General features: G+C 35.6%; 1 protein-coding gene across 1 annotated transcript in view; it reads right to left on the bottom strand.

The window, feature by feature from the left end:
- The window catches only part of trpc6a (transient receptor potential cation channel, subfamily C, member 6a), a 179,311-nt gene that overhangs the window by 105,793 nt on the left and 60,959 nt on the right, over nucleotides 1-12,559 (bottom strand). The window contains exon 2 of the mRNA XM_039744343.1: nucleotides 2,245-3,013. Within this exon, the coding sequence (XP_039600277.1) occupies nucleotides 2,245-3,013 (769 nt within the window). The remainder of the gene's footprint in view (nucleotides 1-2,244; nucleotides 3,014-12,559) is intronic.

Genomic DNA, 12,559 nt, shown 5'->3' with positions numbered 1-12,559 from the left:
ACGTTTAGAAAAATATGTGTTTGAGGCATGACTTTTCAGAATTTTTGTAAAAAAAGATTGTATTTAAGTGACAACAAATGGAAACATCAGTTAATAACATTATAAACAAAAGTCTTGAAGCACAGTTTAGTATTTAAACTGCCAGCCTGCCAGATAGCTTGCAGTGATTGGGGACAGCATCTTTAATTATGCAGCCCTATAAACTGTAACCATGTAGACTATATTTGAACTAATCTGCACAGCCTAATATAATTACGAAATTCAATGAAATCGAAGTATAAGGATATTCTGTAAACATGTACTCATGATTCTTGTATGCAGATAAGTTAATATCACCATCCAATCAATGCTCTGCATTAGATTTTCCAGTTAAGGAGAGGAGCAAATACAAAGACTAGAATCATCAAGTCATTGATAGTGATGAACAACAGATGGCAGGATTTGCAGAGTTTAAACGCAAATGTTATATCATTATAGTGATTGTGTCATTTTGTAAACTTTTGTTAATTTCGGGTATCTACTTAAGGTTTCAGCCACAATGTCTATTAAAAGCTAATCCTAATCGATATTATACTTTTTGCTTGATGTTCACAGAGTATACGTCTACTATGAAGCTTGTATAGAAATATGTATTTTATGTCAGTTAAGTGTCTACTAGGAATATGGTGTGACGTGGGGATGTGGGGGTAATGGTTGGGGGTGAGTTTAATAGAGTGGTGAGGAAGGTGGTAATGGGTGGAAAAAATGGGCGGCAAAAATACACATTGCATTAGGTGACTGAGAATATCAATGCCCAAGCAACTTTCTTAGGTGTTATAAAGCTTTGCAGAGACACTTCAAGAATTGCATATTATTTTTTCTTTTACACTGCTAGCTTTTAGCCAGGTGAGGCTTAGATGTTAGTTGAAATATAATTCCAGCAATTAAAATTCAAACAACATATAGTACTCACAGTGAACAGATCCTCTGATTTTTAATACTCCAAAATGGACATACTGATTGTGCAAATTACTCACTAAAGAAAATTATAGTCTTTATCAAAGTGTTCACTTGTTTTTTTGATATTACATATTTGTTATGCTTCCACACACTGTACACTAATTGCAATTATATATTTCTGTGTTTACTATAAAATGGTTTACCGCCACATTTTATATAAAATTATAGGTACAAAATACTTCAAAATGGTAAAAAATATAAATGCTGTAATTATAAATGGTAAAATTAGGCATTTTAAATAACTACTTTGGTTAAATCTTGAAAGAAGCTATAGTTTTACTCAACATCATGTAATCGTGTTTTTTTTTATTTCTCCAATTTTTTAACAATACGCCTGCATATAAAATGAATGAATGACTTACAGTATGTGCCCAGTGCATATAAGACTGCACGTTGTACACTGGGGGAGTCAGATAGACAGACAAAAATATTTCTTTTTCTAATCATAAATACAGAGAGCAAGCCAGCATGTGGACACTGGTTACCATAACTCTGTAGATTATCTTTTGTTTTTCTCTTTTTGTTTAAAAATATACAGTGACAATATGTTTCTCCAAACCCTTCATATTATAATCTGGTTTTGACAATGTGGGATTTTTAAAGATTACAATAAAGATAATGCACATATAATTTCTCTTTCATAAGACAGTGGAGTCATTTTCAGAAATATTTTGTTATTCCCAGCAGCACATTTTGTTTCATCATCATTATTCTGGAAGTGATCTTTCAAACATTTGTAAAAAGTACTCCACAGTTCTACTGATCATTTTCTCAGCTGCCACAATTCCCATGTTACCATGGGAACCATTTAAACAGTCTCTTTTTAACTTAGACAATGATAAACAAATGATACTACAAAAATCAATATCATATTTCTCTTTGCAGTGTTGTTGTAAAGACTACAATTAGGTTTTGAATTACACAGACTGAAGATAGCTAAAATAGAATCCTGGGCTCTTTAAAATTTGAATGATTATTCTCCATACAGTAAATGCCAAGTGGGATGCAACTTCTGATCTTATGGTAAAAAGACAGAAAGTAAAAGCATATATGATAACCTTTGAAATTTCAAATTTTAACTTATTAATACATATATTATGTTGTAAGATACAGTAGTTTACAGCTAGAAAAGTTGTAATTTCCAAATTTAGGATTACACTCTGAAAACCTTAATAAAAAATTTGTAAATGCAAAAGAGCAGGGTGTGTACAATATATTCATTTTAATTTGATGCACTTCACCAACCTTAAACTCCTTTTCTATGTTAGCTAACAGAGCCAGCTCATTACTGAGTTCCAAAGCAACAAGTACAGGATCTTCACTGGATAGGGATAAGTATGCTGGACTAGCCAGACCTTTGTAAGCATTGATTCGTGACCTGGAATGGCTGAAAGAGTCATGCCGTTGACTATCACTGCAAGCACTGCATTTGCAAAAATAGTTATGGGGTCTTTCAATCCGGGCTCCCTTTCGTAGCAGTATGTGGACTATCTCATACTCATGGCAGTGAGCTGCCAAGATAATAGGGGTTACATCGTGAGAGAAACGTGTGCCATCCTCATCATAAGCAAAGAAGTCATCATGTTGTAATTCAGCCTGGCTAGGACTTGTAGTTAGCCTTTTAGTTTCAGCAAAAGCCTTGTGGCTCAGTAGGGCTTCCACAATTCTGACATATCCTTTGCTGATGGCCAGAAGAAGAGCATCCCCAATTCTGGCCAAGTTCTCTTTATTTAGTAATAGCTCAGTGACTTCCAAGTGCTCATTGGCAACAGCAAGTTGCAGTGCATTCTGTCCCATGTAATCCACACAATTTACATTAAGATCATGACACTCCTCCAGCATTTTTCTCACAACAGGAATGTTTCCATATTCGGCAGCATCCAAAAATCTTTCCTCTTCAGGAGTCAGGCTATTGGAGCGGTCATTAAACATGTATGCTGGGCCGCGAATTGCCTGTCTCCTGCCTTTTGCCATTGTCTGACGTAAAGCAACATGTCTGTCACCATTGCTCCTTCTGTAAACAAGAAAAATTGCATATATTAAAATAATTTGCCACTTGTATTGTATTTAATATCTATCTATCTATCTATCTATCTATCTATCTATCTATAAGAATATTGTCTGTAGCAAAATATAACCTAATCACACCAAAATACTGAATCATATACAATTTTTGATTTCTATAAATATACACAGTATATGCATTTTTTAAGTTCCCTGAGCTCTTCTTGATAATTTGCTAATGACTAATCTAAAGGTTATAGAGTAGCTTTCAGTTTATTTTAGTAACTGTTTTGTGCAAACATAAATACTAAGTATTTCAGTTTAGATAAGGTAAAATATATTTACCCCTGCTGGCAGTATCTCCTAAGGTATTAGATAGTACAAAACATATCCCTGTGGTATTGAAATTGAAATGGGGTCAAAAGTCATTGATAATGTCGGAGTCTAATGCCCTCATGAAAGCATACAATACATAAAGCAATTTGAACTTCAATATGGCACTCATGCACGGCTCATTTGCCACTGAACCAGGACTCAATATCATTCAAAAGGTTTCACATTATTTGGCCTCTATCAGGGTACTTTCATCTCTCAGCATGAAAGGACATGATTCATCTGCTTAAACAATCCTGCAGATAAAGAATATTTACACAGCACAGACTATAATAAATTCAGATATCGACCACTAAAAATCAAATCCCCTCATAAAACTCAGATTTTTCTAAATATATACTAGTAATAGAAACCACAAGGGATTATTTTCACCAAAGTATAAAATCAGTGGCATCTGTCACTCATCTTAGATGCATTAAGGATCTTTAAAATGTAATGCATTTTTTTAAAAACACGGTAGAAACTTAAAGTTAAATACAATTTCTCCAACCACTCTTTGTGCTATGTATTTTGTGTGTATTCATAATTAGTATTTGAAACCTGAAATACAAAAATCCATTATCTATCTCTTATGCTAATTATCCAACAATGTGGGAACAAATCCCAAATGGCACACCAGTGCATAGCAGGCCTCTCTAAGGTAAAACCCATACTCATACTGGGGCAAATTTTAACAATCAATTAACCTAACCTTACATGTCTTTGAATAAGGGAAGAGAAATGCAGTACCTAGAAAAAAATACTTGTAGCCCTGGGGAGAGCATACAAACTCATCAAAGGCAGCAGCTTGATCTATGTTTTAGTTGTCACACAAACTTAAAAAGTGTATTAAAAAATGTTTAAATGTAATTTAAGCTTGCCAGAACCTATGCTGGTAGCATTGGGCATAAGCCAGAGAGGAGTGCTGGACTGAACAGAGCACCTCACAGGGTCCATTCATACAAAAACCTTTCCTTGCACTAACACAGGCAGTAACAAACTGTTAATTAAACTAACATGCATATCTTTGCATGAGGAAACATAATCAGGGTACCAGGAGAAGAAAGCATACTCACATTTGAAGAACACACAAACTCCCCACAGACAACAACCAGACACGGGATTTGAACCCAAGATGGTGAATCTATAACTTACTCTGAGCTGTGTTCTTCTGTCTTGTTCTGGTTCTGGGTAATGTTTACATTGTGGTTTTAATATTAGTCAAAGTTTTGGTCAGCCCCTTCACTTACAATCTTATCTCTTAAGGGTACAGTATTTATAAGGAGAATTAAAATATAGGTTTATAGGGTCAGTATTGTAACATGTGCAGAGGACTGAAATTTTCACTTCCATGTGCTAATCAACATGTAACATGTTGCTTCTCTCTGGGGCTGTGATTAGTGTGTACAATTAAATTACCTTTACATTTCTTTTTCCCTTACATAAAAAAAAAAATTGTGTGGTACTGCTTAATAGACTAGGGGGTAGGTGTCCTTTTTGGAGTTTTTTTTGTAATGTTAATTTCCTCAGAGTAAAGTACTTCTTTTTTATATTTCAATAAACACATAGTGTTAGCCCATTTGAGAATATTTAAATAAAGGTATCTTGGACCTCTTTAAATCACTATATATCTAATTCTGCCTATATAATATAGGATAGGTGCTAAGGTTTGACACAATTTTCTCATTTCTAAATCTGTTTGTTTTGGTTTCTGGATATTCTTCATTTGAAAGACATTTTTAACATAAAGACAATCAGGTCAATCACTTTGACCAACAGTTATTTTCAGATCAGGGTCTCAGACTCAGTTTCTGCAGAACTTCAAGTGTTCATTCTAACCATATCTTTAATTAGTAGTTATCACCATTTCATTTTTAAAATCTATTATTGGGTCAAGGTGGACCAGAGTTTACATTAGTCATAGCAGACAGAAAGTAGGAACCAATATGGATGATGCATGAATGCAGTTTCATCATGCAGCCCAACACTCACTTTGCCAGCAATAACTTGGCTAAATCTGATTTGAACCAATGTCTTTGGATATTTGAGGCAAAAAAAAAAAACAATAATCACCTTGCAGAATGTCTACCTTTAATCAGAGGCCAATGATTTTTAACAGAATGAGCCATTAGTTGGCTTGTTCCTTCTCGTCTCCTTCCACATTAAAAATTCCTAAAAGTGAATAATGTTGCTTGCTGAGAAAAAATAAAGAAAATATGTTGCAATTGATGAGGAATTAATATTTCCTTAATCCATCCATCCATCCATTTTCCAACCCGCTGAATCCGAACACAGGGTCACGGGGGTCTGCTGGAGTCAATCCCAGCCAACACAGGGCACAAGGCAGGAACCAATCCTGGGAAGGGTGCCAACCCACCTCAGGACACACACAAACACACCCACACACCAAGCACACACTACGGCCAATTTAGAATCTCCAATGCACCTAACCTGCATGTCTTTGGACTGTGGGAGGAAATCGGAGCGCCTGGAGGAAACCCACGCAGACACGGGGAGAACATGCATACTTCACACAGGGAGGACCTGGGAAGCGAACCCGGGTCTCCTAACTGCAAGGCATTTCCTTAATCCTATAAATATTATTCAGTTCACAAAGTTTTTAGTAGTAGTAGTCTGGGGCCACAATGCCTTTGCATTTGATTTTAAATTTCATCATAGTCACAATGTATGGTAAGATAAATTGTAGGCAAATAAAAAGAACACATGAATAAAGAGCCTGAATAAGTTCATACAGAACTTACACCATTAGCTACACCAGTATAACTTGTCATTTCTGGTACCATGGATACACAGATAAGGTATGCATACTAATTAAGTACAATGTTAAAAAAAGTCTCAAATTAGGAAAAATTATTGTAATAAAAACTTGCTTCCACTGCTGTTCTTCAGTAACTACATTTGTAAACTCTGTTTTAACATAACACACCTCTCAAATTGCTTTCATTTTTATTTCTGGTTCATTACACAAACATCTTCTTGAAACAATAGACTGTTTTGCCGTTATCATCCTCTTTAATAAAACCCTTGTGTGCGTCCAGTGTCCGTGTGTGTGTCTTCTGGTGAAGTGCGCATGCGCGGGGCCACACAGCACATGTTCAGTCTCTTCCTGTGCATTCCCTGTGCAGAGAGAGAGAGAGACACACAAACACAGGCATGTGCGAGTCACACACACATACACACAGGCGTGCGCGTGCGCGTCACACAGAGGCGTGCGTCACACACACACACGAGTCACACGCACACGCAAGACACACACACACACACACACACAGGCACGCGCGACAGACAGACAGACACACACACACACACACACACACACACAGGCGAGAGACAGACAGACACACACACAGGCGAGAGACAGACAGACACACACACAGACACAGAGGTGTGAGCTTAAGATACACACATGCGAGAGACACACACAAAGGCATGCAAGAGAGAGACACACACACAGGCGTGTGCGTGCATTGTTGCAATGTTACTTTTCCTGGTTGTTTATTAAATTACAGATTTTTCAAATGTTAATTTTTTCCCCTGTGCTTAAAACTCATTAAAAAAGAGTTTTAGCAAGCGGTCATAAGGCTATAGAGCAAATTCTTGCAGTGTTAGTTTTCTCTGTTGTGCAAGGTTTTTTTAGTGTTATTCAGTGTTTTTACATTTAGTTTACTATTACGCTGTGCTTTCTATGGTATAGTTAACTATATTTGTGCTTAAAAACTTAAAAAAATATATATTTACATACAGTTCATACGGTCCGGAACAGATTAATTGTATTTACATACAATCCTATGGGGGAAATTACTTCGGTTCACGACCAAATTGGGTTACAACCAGAGTTTTGGAACGATTTATGGTTGTGAACCGAGGTTCCACTGTATTACTGTCAGACAAAATTACAGGCATTTCACGGAAATACAAACCAGTATTCCTGAGAGAGAAAAGGCACACAATACAGTGACACATATTACAGCCACATACAAGGTCCCTTGCCATTTAATATAGACTGTTCATACAAATGTTTATGCACTACTGTTCTAGCGCCCATTATTTTAACGGGCTTAATGTCTAGTTAATTTATAAATTGACAGCCAAAGAACCCATTAAAATCACTATGATAATACAGTAGTCTAGAACTGCAGTTATTTATTCAAAATTTGAAATGACTTTCTGGGCTCTCTTGAGTTTTATAAAAATTTAATTGGAAATCTCCATATCTTAGTTTCCCAAAAAATTTTTGTTACGCAATTTGCAAAACTGTAACCAACACTAGCAAACTTATGTTATCTTAGAATTGACATAGTTGTGAAAAATCAAATGTCTTCCAAAATAATGCCTTAAATGTAGCATTTCCAGAGGTGCATAGTCTGCTACTTAACAAGATAAAAAATGACAAAGTTATTTAAAGAAATTCACCTCACAGATTCATCTAAAATAGTGAGTGTATTTTCATGTACATCATATAATCTTAACAGTGTTTCCTTTCAATATATTTAGAAAAAATGAAAGAATGAGCAAACAACTTAATATGATTACACTTTCGCTCATTTTCAGTTTAAAGCTTTTGCAAGAAAGAAAAGGTGTCAACATATCACATCTCAATATTTTTATCTTTCTGACATTCAAAACTGCTGTGACAGCTATTCACAGTTTGCAAGGTGTAATAAGAAGTTCTTTCAACTACACAGGGTTCATATTTCAGACATAAATAACACTTTACTGATACTTAATTTTTTGGTAATTAGAACAAAAAACAAAACAGCAAATGAAATAGACAGTATTTTGTATTTCACTTAAATGACTGACTGACTTAAATTAGTACATTATACAACTTGATGAGCTATAGATATTATTATAAAGGCCTCTACTGGACGTAAGATTGTCATTTTTTACATAGAATATTTTTGTTTTGAAGCATTATTCTATCTTGAGTATTGCATTTTGCATATGGTGTTAGGGGTTGTTTTGTTTCCTTTTTAATATTAGTATTTGATCAAATTTCTTATATTTTCTTATTTATCAATACATATTTTCAATAAAAGGTTTTCTTTGTTTAACCAAAAGATTCAAACACTTGTCCCAAAGTCTTAATATAGTATTAATTTGGATGTTTCTTGTGACATAGAAATCAAAACTGAAACAGAGAAGACCTTGAATGGGTGCGTACAAGTATTAGATTTGTTACTGACTGGTGCCTTGCCTATCTGTGGTTGTTTTTACCTTGTGCCCAGTGCTACCAGGATAGACACTACCCCCTTGGCTTTGAATTGGATTAAGTGATTTTGAAAATGATATGTTATCCAAAATTATTAGATTTAATAAATGTTTCAGCACTTCAGAAGACAACAGACTAGAATTAAATAAATAATAACATGTACATAAAAAAATCCAACAACATCACAGAAAGAGCCAAGGAACTTTTTGTGATACTGGGAAATGACAGTTTCACATTCCCCATATAGTCAATGCACAAGGTGTTATGTGAGCCACTTCTGTACTCCTGGTTCACCTATGATTATAAGGCCAGACACAACTCCACCTATATCATTACAGATGGCACCATTGACATAAGCCTGATCACCAACAATGATGAGGCAGCATACAGAGAATCTATCTGAAAACTCAGCGGTTGCTAAGACAATACTGTACTCTCATGTCAGCAAAACCAAGGAGCTATTGCTTGACAAAAAGACATTTAATTATGGGAAGGGTACATTGAATATGAAATTGTTCTTTTGAAATTTGAAAAGGTTCCTAGTACGTGGACAAAACTGAAGTGTTTAATATATAGTAGGGTACCTACCAGGATACTAACAGATCAAGAAAATGAACTCAGCCTGTGTTATTGCATGAAGCAAGAGTCCTTTTAAAATCAGGAGCTCATTAGTATTTCACAAATCTCTTAGTATCTTTTCATGGTTATTTGTGTAGTCTGTGACATATCTAAATGAATAAAAGTCCTTTCTAGAACCTTCATTTGGATGATTGTTTTGGAAACCAATAATGGTTCTCTTGTGGCACTGCACAAAAAAAACACTTTGGTACCTTTATTTTTATGAGTGCATCTACATTAGGGGGATGTGGTTGAAAGGGTAATCTGCTCTATATTTTTTGGATTGACTATAACTGATTGACTGAAGTGGGCACAACACATTCAGTCTCTTTTCAAAAAGGCTCACCAGTGACTCTACTTCCTCAGATGTCTGAAGGCAGCCTGCATTTCTCAATCTGTTCCCACATACTTCTATTCATGCAAAGTAGAGTCCATCCTCACTGGTTGCATCACATCCTGTCATGGCACCTTTTCAACTCAGGATCATAAAGCACTGCAGAAGATTGTGACGGCAGCGTAGAACATAATTGGCAGCCAGCTGCCTTGTATTCAGGACATTTAGAACACACTTCCGTAGAAAGACAAGCAGTATAATTAAAGACCTCAATCATCCTGCACAACTGCTTTTCTCACTCCTCCCTTCTAGCAAAAAGCATAGGTCCAATGGCACTTGCATCAGTAGATTCGGGGACGGTTTATGCCCAAAGGTTGTAAGGGTTGGTGAACAGTCATTCATAAGAACACATTTTTTATAAATATATGTGTATGTTGTATGCTATCTATCTATCTATCTATCTATCTATCTATCTATCTATCTATCTATCTATCTATCTATCTATCTAGCTATCTATCTATCTAGCTATCTAATTATTTAGTTTGTATTTTGCTTTGTCAGCTGTTCTGAAGAGACATGCAAGTTATAATTTCATCATACTATGTACACATGAAGATAAACTTCGATTGACTTTAACTTAGATGTTTTTTTTTTATTCGTACCTACAGTGATGCTTTGATTTCTACTTTGTGCCCAAAGCTCTGTAACCAGAACTGGAAGAATGAGTTAGAAAATTGACAGCTTGGATAGATATCTAATCTAAATGACATACATAAATGCACTGATCAGCCAAAACATTAAAATTACTGACAGGTAGTAAATAATATTGTCTGTCTCATTACAATGGCACCTGTCAAGGGGTGGGATATATTAGGCAACAAATAAACAGTTGTTGTTGGTGATGTGTTAGAAGTTCAAAAAATGGACAAGCATAAGGTTCTGAGTAACTTCGACTTGGGCCAAATTGTGATTGCTAGGCAAATGAGTCAGGATAAAATAGCAGGTTCTTGTGTCGTGTTCCAGGTATGTAGTGGTTAGTAAGTAATAAAAGTGGTCCAACGAAGGACATGGCAACAGGGTCAAGGATGCCCAAGGCTCAGTAATGTGTGTGTGGAGCAAAGGTTGGCTTGTCTGGTCCAATCCAACAGAAGAGCTACTGTAGCACAAATTGCTGAAAAACTTAATATTGGCCATGAGAGAAAGGTGTCAGAACACACAGTGGATAAAAAACTTGCTGTGTATGAGGCTGCATAGCTGCAGTCCCATCTCAGTGCCCATGCTGATCCTTATCTACTTCCAAGAGTAGCTAAAATGGGCATGTGAGTGTCAGAACTGAACCATAGAGCAATGGAAGAAGATGGCTTGGTCTGATGAATCACATTTTCTTTTATATCATATTGGTGGCTAGGTGCGTGTGCATCATTTACCTGAGGAAGAAATGGCAGCAGGATGCACTATGGGAAGGAATCAAGCCGATGTTAGTAGTGTGATGCTCTGGGCAATGCTTTGTCATGAAACGCCCTGGCCTTTATATGGATGTTACTTTGGCACATATCACTTGCTTAAAGATTGTTGCAGACTTAAGTACTCCCCTTTATGGTAACAGTATTCCCTGATGGCAGTGGCCTCTTTAACCAGGATAATGTTCCCTGCCACACTGCAAATATTGTTCAGGAATAGTTTGAGGAACATGACAAAGACTTTAAGGTTTTGACTTGGCCTCCAAATTCCCCAGATTTTTGTCTGATCGAGTATCTATGGGATATGCTGGAAAAACAAGTTAGATCCATGAAGACCCCACCTTCAAACTTACAGGATTTAAAGATTCTGCTGCTAACATCTTTGCTGCCAAATGAAAAAGATGTCAGATATCTTGTAGAATCCATGTCTTAAAGGGTCAGAGCTGTTTTGGTGGCATTAGGGGAACCTACACAGTATTAGGTAAATACTGTAGTTTAAATTTTGTGGCTGATTGATGTACATATGGCAAAACATCTATATAATGCCTCACTGTGACTTCTCTTAGCGATCTTGGCCAAGTCAGACATTTTCTTTCTTTTTAGGAATGTTGATGTGTGTTTGTTTTTTATAATATTTATTAATCTATTTATTTAGTTTCTGTAAAAAGCCAAGTTTTCCCTTTTGGAAAAATAAAGCAATTTTTATCTATCTATCTATCTATCTATCTATCTATCTATCTATCTCTCTTTTACTATTTATTTACCTTGATGTGTATGTTGCTATCATAGTACATTATGAATATGTGTAAGCATTTTAAACCTGAACACGGTGGACAACATTATACAGAAATAAATTGAAAAAAAGTAATAACTGTAATAATTTAGCTCACCAAAATGAAAAGCTTTCATAACATGTTTTATTTTTATGATTTTATTACAACCAGTAAATGCAAAGTAGTTTATTAAAATTATTTCTGCTAGGCTGCTATTTACTAAGTTACTCACTTTGTGTCATATGTCTACACTTAAAGCCATAACAAGGCATACAATTAAGCACTCATAGTAAATGACTTAAATGTATCTGGGCTGTCTGTCGCGTCTAGGCTGCAGTGTCACTCCGAATAAATGGCTATTTGAGATTCATGCATAATGGATATGAGTCTGCACACTTATTTTTCAATTACATTTTAACCAAATCATATATGCCATCTTAGGCTGCCAAATTCATTTTAACGTCTGTCACAGATGAAGAGTAAAATGTGACACATTTGCAAATTTCCAAGGTGTGCAAAAAATCAAACTTGAAAAAAGCAATTTAAGAAGAGAATGATGGCATATACAGTACTGTGTATGAGGGGATATTTTACCTGCTTTTTTCTACTGTTTCATATTACTGTCCTAGAAATCTCTGAGAATCATCTTATTCTTTTACTCTGTGCATGATGCAGAATACTAAGACTTTGTAAAACCTAAAGTTATGCAGTGGTCAGAAATACTGATTAAGTCAATGAAAACAATTTGTTGTGAGGATGATTCCTT

The sequence above is a fragment of the Polypterus senegalus genome, chromosome 2, assembly GCF_016835505.1.
Source record: "Polypterus senegalus isolate Bchr_013 chromosome 2, ASM1683550v1, whole genome shotgun sequence".
In the NCBI taxonomy this organism is placed as follows: Eukaryota; Metazoa; Chordata; class Cladistia; order Polypteriformes; family Polypteridae; genus Polypterus; species Polypterus senegalus.
The sequence above is the reverse complement of the archived record's forward strand: the minus strand, read 5'-3'. Positions and strand labels throughout refer to the sequence as shown.